Genomic DNA, 17,564 nt, shown 5'->3' with positions numbered 1-17,564 from the left:
CACATACACACATCCACAGCCCCTTTTGGGAGCATATGCTAGCCTAGCAAGGCTAGATTGGCAATTTCTGTTTGGGCAGAGGATCCAAACAGCCCCTAAGGTGTTTGTAATCACTAATTAAATAACCCCCTTTTTTTGTCCGTCATCTTATCTTGTTTGCACTTTCTGTTCAGGTTAGTTGAGGCGTTTGATGTCACTAAGTTCTTCTCATTGTTGGTTCATCACTTTTGCTCTTCTTCGTGAAATTATTTGTAATTTGCCTGGCTTGTGTATAGACATGCTATTCAGCACTCAGGGTGCAGAAAAAGTTATTCTACACCCATGATATATAAGTTGTTACATTCACAATTTATGTTTGGTATACAAACAATTATGTTCATATTGACAATGAGAAATGATGTACAGTATAATGGATTTTACAGTCATACTCTACTTGTTCTTATAAATGACATTTGGATTGTTTCATTGCCTCCAGGGTTGGGAAGATGCAGAAAACCAAGCGCAAGGGAAGAGGCAAGAGCATAACACGCGTGAATAAAAAGCAAAATGCTAGCAAATCAGTACATAAGCAATGTGAGCCACTGATTTTTCGTCATTTCATTCCCCTGCAAGAATTTGTGCGGCCAAACTGTTGTAGCACTTACAACTGTTTACCAGTACCATGTTTCTTTAACTAACTGGGACCCATCCACCCATCCTTCCAGGTATTGCCTTGGAAGATGGATCTAAAAACTTGGTTGAATCCTTTGGAAATTCCTCGAGTGAACTCACCAAACAGATTGAGTCAAAACTATCAGAAAGTGTTGTTTCTCTTGCTTCATTTGATGGTAATTATATTGTCATATCTCCATTATTTTCCATACCTGTATTGCAGCCATTAATGATCGATACTATTATCATCTTTAGGAGATACGGTTGTATCTGAATGCACGGGAATATTTATTGAAAACTTATGTGCTGATGCCACAACTATTCTGACTTCAGCTAGTCTGGATGGATCTTTACATGATGGGTTCGCTAAAAAATTGACGGTTGGTGCCTCCGACATCCCTGTATTCCTTGCTTATCAATGTACTATCATCTTGTTCACCTATTCTTGCTTTATCGGTGCAGATTAAAGTGCGTCTTCCCAATGATCGAGTTGTCATTGGCTCGTTAGGCCAAACTGATCTCAAGTATGATCTTGCTGTTGTGAAGATCAGGCGTGCACGTGGTTTCCAGGAAGCACATCTCAGTTCTAGCCATCCCGTGCAATTTGAGTCCGATAGTAAGGTAGTAGCTGTGGGGCGTTGTTTCAACTCAGGCATGTTAAGGTTCACAAATGGGACAGTGTTTGGCCCTGCAAGTTATGAAATCCGTGAGCTTATACTCCCCACATGTGAAATGAACACGGTGAGTCGTTGTTTTCTTTCCTTTAGTTCTCTGCATGGTGGAAATAATTAGCTGTATCATAGGTTAACCTATCGGATACACACTGAACTATCACTTTGAGACATTATCAATCCCATTTTTCTATGCAACTTCCTTCACTGGCACTTCTATTTTATGTTAGGCTCTGAATGGATGCCCCCTTGTTGATTTTGATGGGAACTTTGTTGGAGTGAACTTCCGACGTGGCAAACGTACTGTATTTGTACCAATGAACAAAGTTCTTGAATTCCTTGGATACTCTGGGACAACTAGGTGGGTATTTCTATACTTGCAGTTTTTACAAGCCGTGGCTTCTCTGTTTGGATTTATCGCGCTTGTCCTCTCACTGTCCTATCCCCTACATTCCTGTCTGATTTGATTGTATCGTTTTGGATGTCAAACAGTATTTGAGGCATGCCCATTAGGTTTTCTTTGGTATGTTTCCATCTTTCCGCTGCTCTAGGTTCTTTGTGTTTGCGAATGATTCTGCCTGTGGCCAATAAGTAATGAACTAATGATAGTTGCCTGGACACTTCTGCTCTCACCATCTGTCATGTTGCCATTGCTTCGGAGACTAGAATACTTTTTGCTAATTCAGAGTTTCTGTAAGCTCTTTTTGATGCCTAAGATTTACAATTAGTTGCACAATAATTTGTGTTGCAACAACAATCTGCATTCTTTACGATTTTCCACATTCTTGCAATTTCAACATTGCATGGGCATATGTTGTTTGGACCTATGAAATAGGCATACTGTTATCGAATATATGTTTTTTTCACATGTATCCACTTCTCTGTATGAATAATGGCCCACACAGTTTGCATGGTTTTTATCATGGGATGGTTGTCATTGCTTTAATCTTGCTTTGTTTGCTAGAGGGCCAACAATAGAGCCCATATAGTGATCCCAAGCCTAAAATTCCGATATGCAGCTTACTGAGGTTGTGATCCCATTTTCTTATCTATGGTTCTACTCTCCTATTGACCTCCTACATAGGCATAAGTAAGAAAATGGAAATGGATGCCATGGTTACTGAAATCCTAGAGGATTTAAAGAGTCTAGAGTTTGATTAACTGAGATGCTTGGGTGATTTTTAGAAAAGCATATGAAATTCACAGGACGATGCATTTGTAGTATAGAGGAGGGAGAGTGATGTTGCTTTGTTGTTTTGGATGCTCGAAAAGGAAATGATGGAACAGTATCTGAAGCTTCAGAGCTCGTTCCAAATTTGAGAATTTGCTCTCAAGATTCCAGCCCTATGATATTCTTTTTATCAATGTTATATGTTCCCAAACAAGGCCTGCAGCTGAAAGCTTGAGCCTTTTTGTGTTGCTGAGGCAGAGACCTCATGGAGCCGACCTCTCTCATTGACTAATCCAGCTCAGTGATATGATGTTAAAACTTCCGTTTGTTGATTTTGTAGGCATAGTAGTGCTGATACTGAAGATGAACCTGATTCAAACAGGTTTGAACACATTTAAATGCTACCATCTGTTTTTACTTGTTTCAAATCCAATTCTGCTGTATGATATTAAAACTTTTGTCTGTTGGTTTTGTAGGCATAGTGCTGCTGATACTAATGATAAACATGGTTTAAACAGGTTTGAACGCAATTAAATGCTACTTGTTTTTTTTTTGCACATTTGTGAAAGTTCAATTAACTGACCCACCTTTTTTTTTGGAAGTGTGCTGGATGACAGTTGGTCAATGCTATATGGGGATGTCGAACCGGACCGAGATTTGGATTTGTTCCCGCTGGGCGAATGTGCGTTCGTATATAAGAAAGAGGATTTATCTGCCTCAATCTACTGCTAGATATCACTGAACCTGTTTGTGCTTGTGTCGCTCCACTGTAGGAATTATCAAACCGTTGTTGCTAATGCATCTTTGCGATTCTGTACTGCTTATCAATGTTCAGAAAATTGCTAATCGGTTGGCTTGAGTTTAGAGATTAATCAAAAATTAGCCTATTAACTGATTTGATTGGTTGATGATTAATGGTAGGGTTTTTTTTATAATCTCATATTCCGAGTACTAATATATGATATTTTGAACATGCCAAACTTAAAAAGGAGCACAAAAACAATATTTGACAGAAATATTACGTTTAATGCTTGAAGCGAGCGTGGTAAAACTAGAAAAATAGAAACAATTGGTATGCGTTTTAACTTGTACTAAGCCTTAAGGATGCAAATCATTGGCCAAACTTAGTCAGCCAGACATCTTCTAAGAGAGCTCTAAGAGCATCTTCAGCCGCGTCCCCCAAAGCAATTTGGGGCGCGCCGGACCAAAAATCTGTTCCAGCCGCGTCCCCCAAAGCCCATTTTTGTCCGGCGGGCCCTATACTGTGTCCGCGCTCCGAGCCCGTCCCCGTCCCCGTCCCACAGGGGACGCTTCGGGGACGCCGGACATACCGAAAAGCGAGGCGGGGAGTGGCGGGGCCGACTCGTCAGTGGCACAATAAATTTTAACCTAACCGTCGCCTACCTCGCGACGGAAGTTATTGGCTTTGCAGCGACGGTGCAGTTCCCGCAGAGGCGCAGCGACGCGTCCCGTCGCGCCTAGCTCTGCGTGCCGGCGTTAATGAGCGCCACTGCTCCTCCGCCTCCCTCCGGCCTATAAAAGGACCGCCTCTCATCGTCCCTCTCACACACAAAACCTAGCGCCTCTCTCCCAAACCCTAGCCGCCACCGTCTCAACAAGACTCGACGCTATGTCTGGTAGAGGCGGAGGCCGACCTCGCGGCCGTGGTCGTGGTCATGGTCGTGGTCGTGGCCGCGGCAGAGCTGAACGCTCGCCGTCGCCTCCCACGCCGTCAGAAAAAATATTGGCTTGTTAGCTAGAGGGCTAGCAATATAGCCCATTTTAGTGGCCAGCATAGGGTCGATCCCTGGCAGGGACTCTTCCTGGCATCGGCTGGTATACTAGAGTTGACGAAGTCTTGTCTCTCGAGTCTTCCGATGTCCGCTATGGGTTTATACCTTCTCTACGACTCTACGCATGGAGCAATGAACACCTCGAGGAGCCGATTCTTCTGGGAAGAAGTCGGGAACACATGCAAATACCATATGGTGGACTGGGCTACGGTGTGTAGACCTAAGGAGTATGGAGGGTTGGGAATCCTTCATACGAAGAACATGAACATTGCTCTTATGGTAGGCTGGATTTGGAAGCTTTACCAAAATGCGGAAGGTCTATGGGCAGACCTCCTAAGAGCCAAGTACTTGGTCTGTCTCTCTCCTTCTCTCCCTGCGGATAAGGCGACCAGGAGGGCGACCAACTCTTCCGGCGCTGGTCTCCGGTGCCCTCTCTCCCCTGACGGCCTTTCGCCGTCGGTGGGGGAGGGGTCGCCGGAGCCACGCGCGCGGACCATGTATAGCAGTAGACTTTGGTCTCTGTAGTGTAGGTTTCCGGCCGTCCGACGACTCGCTCTCGCTGGCGCCGGCGGCGGAGAATAAGTGTGCTTTCGATTCCTCCCCGACTTGGTCGGCGGCGGATCCGAAAGCTGCAGGTCTTCCTGGGGTTGCCGGTGTGGCGGCGGCGGCGACAACCCACTGGGATCTTTTGTTCCTCCGGCCGCGTCTGCATCGCGGCGGCGCCTCCTCCAGCGCCGGCGGATGGCCGGGTGGATTTGTACAGGAGCTCTGCGGCCGGCGCGTGTCGCCTGCATCTGGGATGGCGGCGGCGGCGGTTCTCGAAGGGCCGAGCGTTTCGGTTCTTCGGCGGTGGCAAGCGGGCGGCGGATCGGCTCTCCTTCGTCTTCTTCGTCGGCCGAAGGCAACCGATTCGGGATCCGGTGAGCACGAGCTCAGCTCGGCCGACGAGCCCCAACGACTTGGCTCTGCCGTTCTGCGGCGAGTCGCACAATCGGCTCACAAAGCGGCGTGGTCCGCGATGGTGTTCGACGGATCTTCTGGGTGCGGCGGAAGCTAGTCTTCCTTCTCTCCGGCGGGGCTTCTGCAACGACGGGGGTTGGTGGCGAGCAATGTTGGTGCTCTGTGCAGGGACCTAGAAGGGCTTATTTTTATTTTTCTGTTTTCTAGGGTTCTCCTTGCTTTTTTTCGGAACACCCGGGTGTTTCGGGATCTTCACGTCATCGCGTGTGCTGTACTCTATTTTGCTATATGAAGGACGCGTGGTTTTCCTCAAAAAAAAAAAAAAAAAAAAAGAGCCAAGTACTTGGGCAATAATGACTTGTTCTCCCCGTTGGTACCGAGTAAAGGGTCCCAATTTTTGAAGACGATACAGAAGCTCCAATGGTACTTCAAGCTTGGGGCTAAACACCGCGTCCTTGATGGGAGACGGACGTATTTCTGGCTTGACTGGTGGATGGGGATGGCCCCTTTACATCTGATGTTCCCGCGTCCTTTTGCCTGCTGTGACAACCACTTCGCTACGGTGGCTGGGGTAGGATAGAAGGGGGTGGCACGTCAGGTTCCGCCAGACCTTTGGTATGGCTGAGGTGGTAGAATGGGAGAATCTCTGCAGGATTTTCGATCCACACCCACACTCCATGGGGGAGGACCAGGTCTCATGGGCCCTGGAGCCGTCAGGGGTTTTCTCTACACACTCCTTGTACCTTCGTTTATCGCAAGGGGCGACAGTCACATTCTTTAAAGAGGTGTGGGCTACTAGAGTTCCCCCAAAGATCAGTGTTTCTTTGGGAACTCATTAGGGGGAGGCTTCCGTCGGCTGAACAGGTGGCCAAGAGGCATGGACCCTCCGACGGGAGGTGCGCGATGTGTGGAATGCTGGAGGATTGTGACCACATTTTCTTCAACTACCACTTCGCGAGATTTCTGTGGGCTGGAGTTAGGGAACTCCTCTCATGTACCCGGAATCCGGCAGGGGTCGGGGATTTCATCTCCAGATTGTGCAAGGCCCGTCCGGGCCCCTGCGTAGGCTTTCTTGGTATTGCAGCGTTAGGTTGGACGCTTTGAAATACACGCAACAAGCTATCTCTAGAGGGGAAAGTGATCGCGCATCCAGCTGACGCTATGTTCACAATATCTATACACATGCAGAGCTGGAGGGTACTTGTCAGACAGCAGGACATGGAGCTTCTGGACGAGGCGCTGGGAGAGCTTATGCGGCTTCACGCGAGTACGAGGACCAGAGAAACACGACAGGCGGCGTCCTAGACTTTATCTATTTCTCTTTGTCTTGCCTTGGGTTGCCTGAGAGGCTTATGTATGGATTTATGGCTTAGTCGGTGTGAGTGTGTTCGGTCACAGACGCTGATTGTATGTTATGACTTGTTCGTTGCCATGAGGGATCTATATATATAATTGGGCCGAGGGCCTTCTGTTTAAAGGTTGTTGTAATCCCACTTGCTTATTTACACTTATATTCTCCTATCGGCCTCCTACATTTTTCGATAAAGAGAATATATTAATATCAGAAGATACCAATTACACCCAGCCTCTGCAACAATGTAATACACTAATGGCAGTACGGATGCACACAGACAAAAAAGAGAAAGAGAAAACTAAAAAAAAAAATCCTAGCCACAGTATTTCAGCACCTAGCAACAGCAATGCTACCACCACCAAGACAACACCTGAATTTCAGACTCTCCAAAAGCGACGCCTCCAAGATGGGAACAGTGCACCAGCGCCGTTATCGCCCGATCAAAGATCTTAGATTTTCACCCTGAATATAGTCCCCACTCTCAAAACAATGTCTTCAACAAGGTCATTGCTAGACACAACCAAATTTTTTTTCGAAATGGGGGAAATATCGCCCCAGCTTCTGCATCCAAAGGATGCACACGGCTTTTTTTATTAGATTATTCACAACACCTTACAAGAGAAATACAAAATATCAAACTCAAAGCCACCTCGCTAAACCTACAGAGGGATGAAGGGGGTGACAATTCACCAACTCATATCATCCAAAAACCAAATGCCTTCCCATGCCGCCCAATAGCAGATGAGAAGCACATCCAGTCAAGCAGACTCTCAGCATACGCCAACGCACACGCCATAGAAGTTGCTACCGCCGTCTTCCTCGACTCCATCTTCAAGAGAGATCATCGCATTGACCATGCCAGGCCTGCCATCGAATGCCGCCACGGCGCCAGACGACTCCACCATCATGCGCATGTCCATCACACTGCATCCGTTCCGAGACACCACTGCACCATGCCGCGGCGACTCGACGACGCCGACACAGCAAAAGCACATCGCTCTACCTCAGCACCACCACCATCCGTTGTCTGCTCCGAAAACGATACCCCCAACAGGGAGAACGGCGTTGCGCGCCGCTATCGTCCGATCCGGGAGATCCGGGTCTAGGGTTTCCCCTGGAACAGCCCAGGTGAAGAAACGCAGACTGCAGAGACAATGCCTTCAACAAGGTAACGACGAAAGGCGCCGCCATCATCCGCCATGACCGAAGTCCGGGCTGGCTTTCACCGGCAGCTGCGGCTCGCCATCGGGAGCTAGGCGACGGATCGCAAGATCCGCCACGGCTAGCCACACAACTAGCCGATATCCTCCGCTGAGAGAGAAGACCACCACCGCGGTGCCACGGTCAGCGGCACTCGACGCCCGCCACCTGCCACCAGGTCGGCGCCGTCACCACCATCGCCATCCAGGGCCGCCGCCCTTGGTGTCGTGATCCCAGCTCTTGAGGAGGAGCAGCATGCGATCCACCCCCATCCCCACCCCGCCCGGCCATGCCAAGGCGAGGAAGGAGGAGAGGACCGCGCCGCCACCCCCATCACCGCCTCCCGGCGAGGCCACGGCGAGGAACGGCGGAGAGGGATGCGCCGCCATGGCCAGGGCCGCGCCGCCGCCCCCAACACCGCCCGCGCCGCCATCAACTAGAATCGGGACCATCCCCCCCGGCGCGGAGGCGTGCCTCCTACCGCCGCACCAGGGGACCACGCGAGGATCCCCGCCGCCCCCATCACCGGCCGCGCCAGGCTTCGCCGGCGGCGGCCTCCGGGGACGATGAGGAGGGGAGGGAAGGGGGAGGGGAAGGCGGCGGCGACGGCTAGGGTTCGCCCGAGTCGCCCTTGGAGGAGGACGACCCGTGCGTCCGTCTCTCCTATCTCGGCAGTTTCTGTCTGAAACGATCACCCTTGAAAGGTAGGACTCTGAACTTCACCTGTGTTATCACCCCCACTTACATACCACTGTTGCGAAGCCCAGAACACCAATCAAGTCCGTCAACAACGTAGAGAATTGAACCTTCCTTAGCTAGTCCTCCAATCCAGCCTTCATGATATTATCTTCTTCTGACTTCACCATGTATCAAAGTCACTTGATGAAAACACAGAATAGAGTTTCGCGCCGCTCCCTCCAAAACCAAACGGTCGGAATAAAAGCATGGGTGCGTACGACCGGATACCACCCGATCTAGAGGCATAAGGTGCACTGCTACATTCGCTGGCAGAGCCTTTCGGAGCTCGTCATTTCGGCCAGATCAAGACGGACATGTCTCGGGAGGTCTTAGGGTTCACAGAAGAAGACCCATAGAACCGCCATCTTTATTCAGGTCGGGCCCCAACGCCGCCGACCATCCCAGGCCGGCCGAGGCAAACCAGCGACACCAAGCAAATGGGCAACGCCTTGCAGCCGGCCGATCCTCCACCGGCGAAAACCAGGATGTCCATGCGTTAACATGCCACCAACCCACCGTGACCGCAGTCATGGCTCCGCCATCGCCTGCTACCATGCCTTTCGCCACGCTGCCGGGACTCGGTGACAGATCGTTAGACCCACCACACCATCCTCTGGCCGACCATCTCTGGTGAAGAAGAGGGCCGCCTCTGCCATCATACCCAGGGCTGCTACCCTAGGCATCCTCGAGCCGTGGGAGAAGCCCAGGAGCACCACCTCGCGCCGTCGGGAGGCGGGGAGATGCAGCAGGATTTGCGGCACAGATCGAAGACCTGGCTGCCGCCTACTGACCATCGCCGCCAGCCACCCCCAGCGTGTCGTTGCTCGAGAAGTGGATCGGCCCGGACGAGATATGCATCGCAGATCAGGTCGCCACCGTCTCCAACCTCCACCGCTAGCGTCGAGGAAGGTCCTGGCCGCCGCCGCCCCACGCAGCAGGAGGAGGACCGCCGACACCGCCACGCCACGCGGGCGTTGCCCGGCGACGCTACCGGCGGCGGCGGCGGGAGGGTGCGGCTGGGTTCGTCCGCGTCTGGTTTAGAGTCTATTGTTTGCAACCATCGGCCTCCTACATAGCACATAGATACGTGAAAACGCAAGAATAAGTAAGAACATGGAATTGGAGACCATGGCTCCTGAAATCCTCCATATTTTAAGGACGCGAGAACTTGGTCAGCTGCGATGCTTGGATGATCTACAGAAAAGCATAGGAAATTTACAGACGATGCATCTAAAGGAGATAGGAGGGAGAGTGATGTTGCTTTGTTGTTTTGGATGCTCCAAAAGGAGATTATGGAACGATATCTGAAACTTCAGAGCTCGTTGTTGAAAATTTCTTCTCAAGATTCCAGCCCTGTGATTTTTTCTTACCAATGTAATATGTTCCCAAACAAGGCCTACGGATGAAAGCTTAATTAAGCCATTTTCTGCTTCTGAGGCAGAGACCTCATGGAGCCGACCTCTCTCATTGACTAATCCAATTCAGTTATATGATGTTAAAACTGTCGTTTGTTCATTTTGTAGGCATAGCTAGTGCTGCTGATACTAAAGATAACCGTGATTCAAACAGGTTTGAACACATATAAATGCCACTATTGTTTTTGCTTGTTTCAAATCCAATTCAGTTGTATGATTTTAAACTTCCGTTTGTTGGTTTTGTAGGCATAGTGCTGCCGATACTAACGATAAACAGGTTTGAACATATTTAAATGCTATTTGTTTTTTGCTTGTTTTGTGAAAGTTCAATAAACTGACCCACCTTTTTTCTTTAAATGTGTTGCATGACAGTTGGTCACTGCTATATGAGGACCAAGATGTCCCAGTGGACCGAGATTTGGATTTGTTCCCGCTGGACGAATGTGTGTTCGTTGATAGGGAAGAGAGTTTACCTGCTTCAATCTACTGTTAGATATCACTGAACCTATTTGTTGCTTGTGTCGCTCCACTCTAGAAAGTATCAAACCGCTTGCTGCTAATGCATCTTTGTGAATTGGTACTACTTGTTATGGTAAATTTGAACCCATGCTTTGGTGTTCAAGGATTTTTTTATCACCGATGAGATGTTCCAAGGCATTTTCACTTCATTCTACTCCATGTGTCCAAAGAATCCTGTTGATAGTTATCATGTGTAATGTTAATAAAAACGGGCCAAGCACTTCCATATCCAGCGGTGCCTTTTTTTTCGTGAGGATAGTAGAGTCGAAGGAAGTGGCCTCGGATACATTAAACTTGATGAGATATGTACATCAGAAAACCAAACGGAGAGATATTAGATCAGAAAAGTACACCATAACAACATAGAGCAACACATTTAGACATGCCCTAATTAAGTGCGCAACAGATATTTTTACTTATTAAACTGAGAGTACAAGAAAACCACAGCAGAACCACATAGATCACTTAAGTGCACAACAGATAATCTTTACATATACTCAGAGTACAAGAAGAATTAGCTAGGACACTTCTCAAGTTTATTTTGGTGGCAATCTCAGCAGCCTCCTTACTGATCACTTGTAGCAAGTTGGTCCGAGAGGAAACTGGACATCGCACTTTCATCTCTACAGAATCAGTTTGCTTCTTCTAACCCCATAAGGTTCAATAAGCCAAGATCCTCAGCAGCCTCAAAGTCATACATGTAGCAATCCGGTCCGAGAAGGCTGCGGGGTATGTCCAAAGTCGACCAAGTTACCTTCACCTCTACAGTGGCGAAACCAAGCTCGAACGTAAGGTTCTCATGCCCATGCTTGCGAGGGGAGCAGAGACAGAATTTCTCAACAGAACGGTGGGAGCCACCAATTTGACTGATCTGTAACTTAAGACTGAGAATAACCTTCCATGGCACAGCAACCACGTACTTGTTCTGCTCACACGTCTCGGGATCAACAACACCATCGAACAGCTGGATTCGTTCACGCAGAACAAAATGTGAGCTGATATATGACGCTGTTAGACGCAGGCTTAAGCCGCTGCCATGCTCTAAATCTGATATCCCGACCTGTACCGTGGCCTCCACCGCAGAGCGCAGGAGCGAGAGAGTTATGTCCACCGCACCGTGATCACCATCGATCCGCTGCTTGTGCTCAGTAGCATTCATTATGGTTAGGTTGTTGAAGTAGGCAACACCATCGATGAGCTGTAAATCATCACTTTCTTCATCTCCAGTCTTGATCTTCATGTCGAACTCAAGCAGCACATAACCATCATTTCTGATTCCTCTCTTAGGGCCAGTCATTTGTATAAACCCATCCTCCTGTTCCACAATGAAAGGATCATCCCTGCTGCGGTTGAAGATGTAGTTTCGGTAAGGGTTCAAAAGATCCCGGACAGCCATGTACCCATACAACTGAACTGGGCCACTGATAGAAGCAGAAGTGTAAGGTAGCTTCAGCGAGAATATCTGCATCATGGTGCAACTATCATGCCTTTCACAATTCCCCCAGTCCGGAGAGCAAGAGGTCCATGTGTCTGTCATCATCATTGGCTCCAAACAAGCTGATCGAGCAGCAATACAAACATTGTACATGCAGTAGATGATTAAAATTGTTAACCCAAAAAAGGATAAACAGATAGAAGCACGGTTTAAATCACGGCGTACGGGCTCATGGTTAGGTGCCAGAGAGGCTCTGTTGGGAAAGCTATCCTGCGTAAATTTGTTTTGACTTGATTACATAATAACTAGTGTTGTCTAAAACACGGAAACATGCATCAACTCAAGTTAGGAAACTATAACTTTTAGCTAGAGTAAATTGAAAAGCACAAAGGGAGACATCAAATACACATAGGAAGTTTCTGGTAGTGAAAATCAGCAAGTAATCTAGTGTTGAGTACTTTGAAAGTTTGAAGCAATCCTCTGAATATTATAAATCGCATCATCAATCATTTATATCGTTCATGCCTTCCAAATTATACTTTTCTTGTGAGGATATGCCTCTTTAACATTTGACAGTACTTATAGGACAGGTGATAAAAAGTTCAAAAAAAGAAGAGCATAAATGCTAATTTAGGATGGCATAGATGGAACTGAAGTACAAGCAATTTGGGTAAGAACTCCATGTAGTAAGCCCAGATTACACCAATAAGTATGGACAAATTCCTGGGGCTACATTCATGATAAGAAATGTTAACCCCTTGCAATGTGTTCTGTATAAAGATAACGAGACAGTTAACCATCTGTTCTGTGAACAATTTGCTAGCTCCTGTCATTAGAACTCAAATACAGTATTATTTTGGGTATCAAACAGGATTGGAGGCCAGTTTTTAAACAGGCTTTGAAGTGGGAACATCCTCTTCCTGCTGCAAACTAAATTGAGCTTTGATACGGAGTACTTACAATCCACTAAATTAGAACACAATTTTAGGATTTTACTATGAAATAAATCACCGACATGAGCTAAGCTACTAATTAAGGGCAAGCTAACAAGTTGTCAAACAATTAAGACGGGAAGGCTGTAGTGCGCTTACTCTCTCTGGTATCACCGAGACGATAGACTTTACTCCAGTAATCGACCGTGTAGATGGATCCATCGCTATGCTTGCAGTCGTGGAGGAGGACGGCACGAGTTACGCCGTCCGCGGGATACCCGTCGGGGCCGTAGACCACCCTGCTCCGTGGAGGAGCCGTCGACGATGCGACGGCGCCGCTCTCCGTCCTTCTTCTTTTCTCGTCGATCGGAGACCCATCGCCGCACGATGTTGTTCTGCCACGCTGAGGGGTTGCCGATGGGCCCGCTTGTGGGTCGCCGTCGCCGCCGCCGCGGCTGTCCATTCTCGTCGCGATTGGAGTTAGTTTGAGGGCCGGTTTTGATCGCTTCCGCGAATTGGTGTGGTTGTATCCAGACACGACGAGATCTGATCTGGTTATCATCCTCTTCCCTGAATCTCGTGAAATAACTCATCTTGCTGATAAATAAAAACGACCGTTCGTTCGTTGCTCGTATATTGTGTGCTCACATTATACATCATTCGCCAGCACACTTATAATATAATCAGGAGGATCGCTCCTTCTGATTGTCTAGCTCGTGTATGTGTTGTCCTATTGGCTTCCCTATGACTATGAAAAAACACAACTTCAGTAACTGCGGATTCGCTGGAACATGCTCTTTGCACATAGTATCACAGTAACATGACAGGAAGAAAACTACACGCCCAACATTAACACTTGATGAGATACGCACATCAGAAAATCGAACCCATAGTACTAGTAGTATTAATCTTACATCAGAAAACCGCACCAGAAGCACATACATCACCACATTCAGACATGCCCTAATTAAGTGCACAACAAATACTCTTTACATAAAACCAGAGCACCAAGAGCTATTACAAGCTTCTTGTCAAGTTTATTTTTTGGCGACAGTCTCAGGAGCCTCCTTACTGATCACACCTATATAGGAAGTTGGTCTCAGAGGACACAGGGAGAATCAAAATCATGCGTTTAATAAGCCGAGATCCTGAGCAGCCTCAAAGTCATACATATAGCAGAGAATCGAAATCATACGTTTAATAAGCCTAGATCTCGAGCAGCCTCAAAGTCATACATATAGCAGTCCGGTCCAAGAAGGCTGCGCGGTATGTCCAGAGTCGACCAAGTCACCTTCACCTTTACGGTGGCGAGGCCAAGCTTGAAAGCAAGGTTCTGGTGTCCATGCTTGTGAGGGGAGCAGAGAAAGAATTTATCAATAACGGAATGGTCCGAGCCACCAATCTGACTGACCTGCAACTTAAGACCCAATTTAACCTTCCATGGCACAGCAACCACATACTTGTTCAGCTCACATGCCTCGGGATCAACAACACCATCAGCCAGCCGGATTCCTTCACGCAAAACAAACCGTGAGCTGATATATGATGCCGTTAGACGCAGGCTTAAGCCGCTGCCATGCTCTAAATCTGATATCCCGACCTGCACCGTGGCCTCCACCGCACAGCGAAGGAGCGAGAGCGTAATGTCCACTGCACCGCAATCACCATCGATCCGTTGCTTGTGCTCACTAGCATTCATTATGGTTAGGTTGTTGAAGTAGGCAACACCATCGATTAGCTGTAAATCATCCCTTTCTTCACCTCCCATCTTGATCTTCATGTCATACTCAAGTAGCACATAGCCCTCCATTCTGATGCCTCTCTTGGGGCCAGACATCTGTATGAACCCATCCTCCTGTTCCACGGTGAAAGGATCGTCCCTGCTGCGGTTGAAGACGTAATTTCGGAAAGGGTTCAGGAGATCCCGGACAGCCATGTATCCATACAACTGAACTGGGCCACAGAGAGAAACAGAAGTGTAAGGTAGCTTCAGCGAGAATATCTGCATCATGGTGCAACTATCATGCCTTTCACAAGCCCGCCAGTCCGGAGAGCAAGAGGTCCATGTGTCTGTCATCATCATTGGCTCCACACAAGCTGATCGAGCAGCAATACCAACATTGTACATGCAGTAGATGATTAAAATTGTTAAGCCAGATTCTGATCAGAAGAAGGCAAAAAAGGATACACAGGTACAAGCACAGTACAAATCATGATTTAGGGCTCATGGTTCGGTCCCTAAGAGGCTGTTAGGAAAGCTATACATCCTACATTAATATTTTTGTAACTGATTACATAATAACTAGTGTTTTCTAATACTTGAAAATGGAATCAAAAAACAAATAATATATGTCAGCTCAAGTAGGACAATATAACTTTGGCTAGAGTAAACTGACAAGCACAAAGGGAGACACCACATACACATAGGTAGTTTCTGGTAGTCAAAAGCAGTCAGTAATTAAGTGAGTACTTTGAAAGTTTGAAGCAATCTTCTGGATACCACTGATGGATCAAAATTTCCATGGTCCAAACAAATTATCAATGGCATCATCAATCATCCATGTGATTTATGCCTTCAAAATTGTTCTTTCTTGTGAAGATATGCTTTGGTTGACAATACTTATAGTGATTCAAAAATGATGAAGAAAAGAGGAGCATAAAGTGCTATCGAGTTAACTAATGTATATTTAGGATGGCATAGATGAAACTGAAGTACAAGAAATTTGGGTAAAAACTCCATGTAGTAAGCCCAGATTACAGCAAGTGTGGACAAATTCATGTGGCTTTCATAATACTAAGAAATTGATGGCTTGAGAAAATCCCTGAGAACAAGACAGTTAACCATTTATGAGTTTGTTTCCGGATGAAATACAATCCACTAAATTTTATGGTATTTGGGGTCCATGTTGCAGAAGGATGGCGATATCGATGAAGATGTGGGCCACCGAATCAAGGCTGGTTGGATGAAGTGGGCCAAGCTTCTGCGTACTCTGACAAGAGAGTGCCACAAAAGCTAAAAGGCAGGTTTTATAGGACAGCTATCCGACCTGCGATGTTGTATGGCGCGGAGTGTCGGCCAACGAAGAGACGACATATCCAACAGTTAAGTGTAGCAGAGATGTGCATGTTGAGATGGATATGTGGCCACACAAGAAAGGATCGGGTACGGAATAACGATATACGGGAGAGAGTTGGGGTAGCACCGATTGAAGAGAAGCTGGTCCAACATCGTCTCAGATGGTTTGGACATATCCAACGGAGACCTCCGGAAGCGCCAGTGCATAGCGGACGAATAAAGCGTGTTGAGAATGTTAAGAGGGGTCGTGGTAGACCAAACTTGACATGGAAGGAGTCTGTAAAGAGAGACCTGAAGGTTTGGAATATCGATAAAGATTTAGCCATGGACAGGGGTGCGTGGAAGTTAGCTATCCACGTTCAGGAACCATGATTTGGCTTCGAGATCTTATGGGTTTCAACTCTAGCCTACCCCAACTTGTTTAGGACTGAAAAGCTTGGTTATTATTGTTGTTGTTGGTATGAAAAGAAGTTATTTAGGGCAAGCTAGCAAAGTTTTTGAACAATTAAGAAGGGCAGGCTGTAGTGTACTTACTCTCTCTGGTATCACCGAGACGATAGACTTTACTCCAGTAATCGACCGTGTAGATGGATCCATCGCTATGTTTGCAGTCGTGGAGGAGGACGGCACGTGTTACGCCGTCCGCGGGAAACCCGTCGGGGCCGTAGACCACCCTGCTCCGTGGAGGAGCCGTCGACGATGCGGCGGCGCCGCTCTCCGTCCTTCTCGTCTTCTCGTCGATCGGAGACCCGTTGTCGCACGATGCTGTTCTGCTACGCGGAGGGGTAGCTGACGGGCCCTCTTGTGGATCGCCGCCGCCGCCGCCGCCGCTCTCCATTCTAGTCGATTAGTTTGGTAGGGCCGGTTTGATTGCTCCCTCCAATTGGTGTGGTTGTATACTTGTATCCAGCCACGACGAGTTATCATTGTCTTCCCTGATCTCGTGAAATAACTCATCTTGCTGATAAAAAATCCCGTTCCTTCTTTGGTCATGGAAAACGCTTCTCATCGAGGAAAAAAGATCGGTCTCTCGGTTCCGCCTGCTAGCCTGCGACTCAATTGCTTCTGACTCATCACCTATTTATCCACATTTTTTTATGAAACATAGATGTAGACGCTCACATATATGCACATACACTTACACCAACAAACGCACCCACACATTACCCCTATGAGCATCTCCGAGAGACTGCGTCCAAGAAATTCCATCCGACGGGTCTTGAGATTGATGAAGTCACCACATGCGCCAATATACGCACATACACTCACCCCAATGAACGCACTCACACCCTACCCCTATGAGCATCTTCGAGAGACTGCGTCCAAGAAACTTCATCCGACGGGTCTTGAGATTGATGAAGTCACCACATGCGCCTCGCTGTCGACGGAAACGTCGCCTCCTACTAAAGAATATTCAAGACACATAGAAACCATGACCCATCACCTGCACGTGCTTTTATTTGTAGCAAAGTAGCCAACAAATTAGCAACTAAAATTTGGTGACTTAGTTAACAATTATTGTAAAGAGCCAATATTCTTGTAAATATTTTTGTTTAATTTTGTGGTAAACTACAAAAAAAAATGTTACGGTCGATTCTGGCGGAGAAATTGCCAATGTTGTAATTGCTGAGTTGAAATTCGTTTGTTAG

General features: G+C 47.4%; 3 protein-coding genes across 3 annotated transcripts; 1 reads left to right on the top strand and 2 right to left on the bottom strand.

Moving 5' to 3' along the window:
* Positions 1-451: 451 nt before the first annotated feature.
* On the top strand, positions 452-3,339 carry LOC124695513. The gene is made up of 7 exons (XM_047228352.1): positions 452-573; positions 705-827; positions 907-1,031; positions 1,114-1,392; positions 1,553-1,683; positions 2,970-3,011; positions 3,096-3,339. The coding sequence occupies exons 1-7, from the start codon at positions 486-488 to the stop codon at positions 3,223-3,225; spliced, it is 918 nt and encodes a 305-aa protein (XP_047084308.1). The 5' UTR covers positions 452-485; the 3' UTR covers positions 3,226-3,339.
* Positions 3,340-10,863: 7,524 nt separating this feature from the next.
* Positions 10,864-13,340, bottom strand: LOC124695512. Its single transcript, XM_047228350.1, has 2 exons — positions 12,999-13,340; positions 10,864-12,029 (listed from the first exon to the last, which is right to left on the bottom strand). Exons 1-2 carry the CDS (start codon positions 13,300-13,302, stop codon positions 11,104-11,106), a joined length of 1,230 nt encoding a protein of 409 aa, XP_047084306.1. The 5' UTR covers positions 13,303-13,340; the 3' UTR covers positions 10,864-11,103.
* Positions 13,341-14,028: 688 nt separating this feature from the next.
* Positions 14,029-16,753, bottom strand: LOC124694620. The gene is made up of 2 exons (XM_047227585.1): positions 16,450-16,753; positions 14,029-14,936 (listed from the first exon to the last, which is right to left on the bottom strand). The coding sequence occupies exons 1-2, from the start codon at positions 16,751-16,753 to the stop codon at positions 14,029-14,031; spliced, it is 1,212 nt and encodes a 403-aa protein (XP_047083541.1).
* Positions 16,754-17,564: the final 811 nt, after the last annotated feature.

Source organism: Lolium rigidum, chromosome 3 (genome assembly GCF_022539505.1).
Source record: "Lolium rigidum isolate FL_2022 chromosome 3, APGP_CSIRO_Lrig_0.1, whole genome shotgun sequence".
NCBI classification, from domain to species: domain Eukaryota; kingdom Viridiplantae; phylum Streptophyta; class Magnoliopsida; order Poales; family Poaceae; genus Lolium; species Lolium rigidum.
Note: the sequence above shows the minus strand (reverse complement) of the source record. Positions and strands in the feature narration are given on the sequence as shown.